At 37.2% G+C, this 2,034-nt stretch overlaps 1 protein-coding gene across 1 annotated transcript; it reads right to left on the bottom strand.

Moving 5' to 3' along the window:
* Positions 1–819: 819 nt before the first annotated feature.
* On the bottom strand, positions 820–2,017 carry LOC124894584 (conserved oligomeric Golgi complex subunit 3-like). Its single transcript, XM_047405188.1, has 4 exons — positions 1,911–2,017; positions 1,703–1,777; positions 1,491–1,586; positions 820–939 (listed from the first exon to the last, which is right to left on the bottom strand). The coding sequence occupies exons 1-4, from the start codon at positions 1,920–1,922 to the stop codon at positions 835–837; spliced, it is 288 nt and encodes a 95-aa protein (XP_047261144.1). The 5' UTR covers positions 1,923–2,017; the 3' UTR covers positions 820–834.
* Positions 2,018–2,034: the final 17 nt, after the last annotated feature.

Here is a 2,034-nt window from a genome sequence, read left to right as displayed (position 1 = left end):
GAGGGGGTAGGGGGAGAGAGAGCCGGCGACCGGAGGTCGTAGCCGGCGGCCGGATCGGGTCGGCGCCGAAGGTCAGCGACGGCGCCGGGGACCGGAGGCCGGTGCGCTGGGGGTGGAGAGAGGGTAGGGAGAGAGAGAGAGGGAGAGAGCCGTTGGGAGAGAGAGAAGAGGGAGAGAGCCGAGGGGAGAGAGGCCAGTGGGAGTTAAATTAAAACAAGAGTATTTTGAAAATTAGGGAAGCTCAACAAGAAGAAGAAGACGAGGAATTGAAGAGAAAACTAAACACAAGATAACTCAAACTGATGCAATGCCCCGATTAGATGTAATTAAACAAAAAAACAATTAGAAAATATTTAGGCAAATGGCCGTGATTAAATCAAGAATATCTACAGTGGAGAATGAAAAAGTTCTTCCTCTAGAGGGAATTTAAAACGGGGAACTCTCATCCTCAATATGACTCATTTTTAACAGGAGGAAGAAAACGATCTAGATTCAAAGCTTAATTAACAAAGGATAAAGCACTGCACGCTCCGGTGTGCAGGTGTGGAAAAAATCTATTTGAAAAACATGAATCTCATGAAGCAGAAAGCTCTCAATTCTTAAAGCTATTTTTCCATAGTTCAAGCTCACAGTTAGGTATAATTCCATTAATGTATCAAAGCATAAAAAATACAGATAGCATTAATTTTCAGCACTCAAAATAAAGTTGATGCAGAAAAATACCCAACTCAGCATATGCATAGATAGATCACTGTGGATCCTAGTGCAAAAGGCAATGGATAACAATGGAATATTATTATCAACATACAGTACCAATTTTCAAAAAAATTATTATCAACATAAATGGCAGTTGGACCTTACATTCTCCAATTCATCAAAGTAATTGAGCTTATTGTGAAGTGATTCTGCAAACTCAATTAATTTCTGCTTCTCCAAAAGCTGCACATCAACAAGAAATTGCACAAGAAGTCAATGATGCTTCCTGTTGTTAATAATTGTATCTTTACCTGTACATCGCATGTGCATATATTAAACACTGATAAGGAACTTCCTAATTTCAAATGTCACCTCCTGGACATTATTTTTTTTTTTCAACGGAAATCTGAAATATCCAATATTGACATGAATTGTAACTACACAATGCTTTAATCTAAACAACAACTTCGGTTAGCCAAAAAAAACCCAAGAAAACACAAAATGAAGAAATGCATTTACTTGGAACTAGGTGGCAATTGAAGATGTTTGGCAACTATTGAAGATATCATAGACTTTAATCCATTAATATCGTAGATTGGAAATGAAGACTTTCCACATCATAGATTAAGGCAAAACTATGTCTATTAAAAATTTGAACTCCTTTATTAAAGCCTATCCACTTATCATACAATTAATTGTTCCTCTGTTCCTCAAAATTTTAAACAGAACAAAGCAGATAAGTACAATCTATAGCTAAAGTAACCACAGATGCTAAGAAAAATGGGTTGACACACCAGTCTATCACACGCATCATGAAGAGTTTTAGTCTTTGTTGCCACTGCTTGATGCTGCAATTGCAGCTCATTGAATAAGTCAAGTGTTTCATCCACCTGCAAGAGAGACATTTTTAAGGGCAAGAGCATGTCAACTCAAAAGCAAGCATAGAATAAATCAGCAGAAAAGGCTTAAGAGAAGAGTATAAGAGCATTCTTTTTCTTCTCAATACCTGCTGAAGTATACTATCACAGGTCTGAATCTGCTCTGTTAAGGTGTTGACATAATGCTGATATTTTTCTTCAGTCTATGCACAGAAAGAAAGCATATGTAATTTTTTTATCAGCAAGTATAAAAGAAGCAGCATATGTAATTTTGTAAATGCATCAACTTGTAACTTTTGGAAGAAACAGAAGACATATGAACAATATAAGACCAACCTCTGATTTCATGGCTGCTTCAAGATCGGCAAACCACTTGTAAAACTGTATCAACAAAACAGCACATAGGGGAAGAGGAAAATCATATCAAGTTCAAGCAGCAATAGAGAAAAGGACAACTTAA

Source organism: Capsicum annuum, unplaced genomic scaffold (genome assembly GCF_002878395.1).
Source record: "Capsicum annuum cultivar UCD-10X-F1 unplaced genomic scaffold, UCD10Xv1.1 ctg75606, whole genome shotgun sequence".
Classification (NCBI taxonomy): domain Eukaryota; kingdom Viridiplantae; phylum Streptophyta; class Magnoliopsida; order Solanales; family Solanaceae; genus Capsicum; species Capsicum annuum.
This window is presented reverse-complemented; position numbering and strand designations above follow the sequence as displayed.

Excerpts from the sequence above, each read along its gene's own strand:
- LOC124894584 (XM_047405188.1), bottom strand. Across the intron at positions 1,587-1,702 it reads GTGATAGTATACTTCAGCAG|GTGGATGAAACACTTGACTT; the intron begins GTATTGAGAAGA and ends TCTCTCTTGCAG. Across the intron at positions 940-1,490 it reads ATGATGCGTGTGATAGACTG|CTTTTGGAGAAGCAGAAATT; the intron begins GTGTGTCAACCC and ends GTTGATGTGCAG.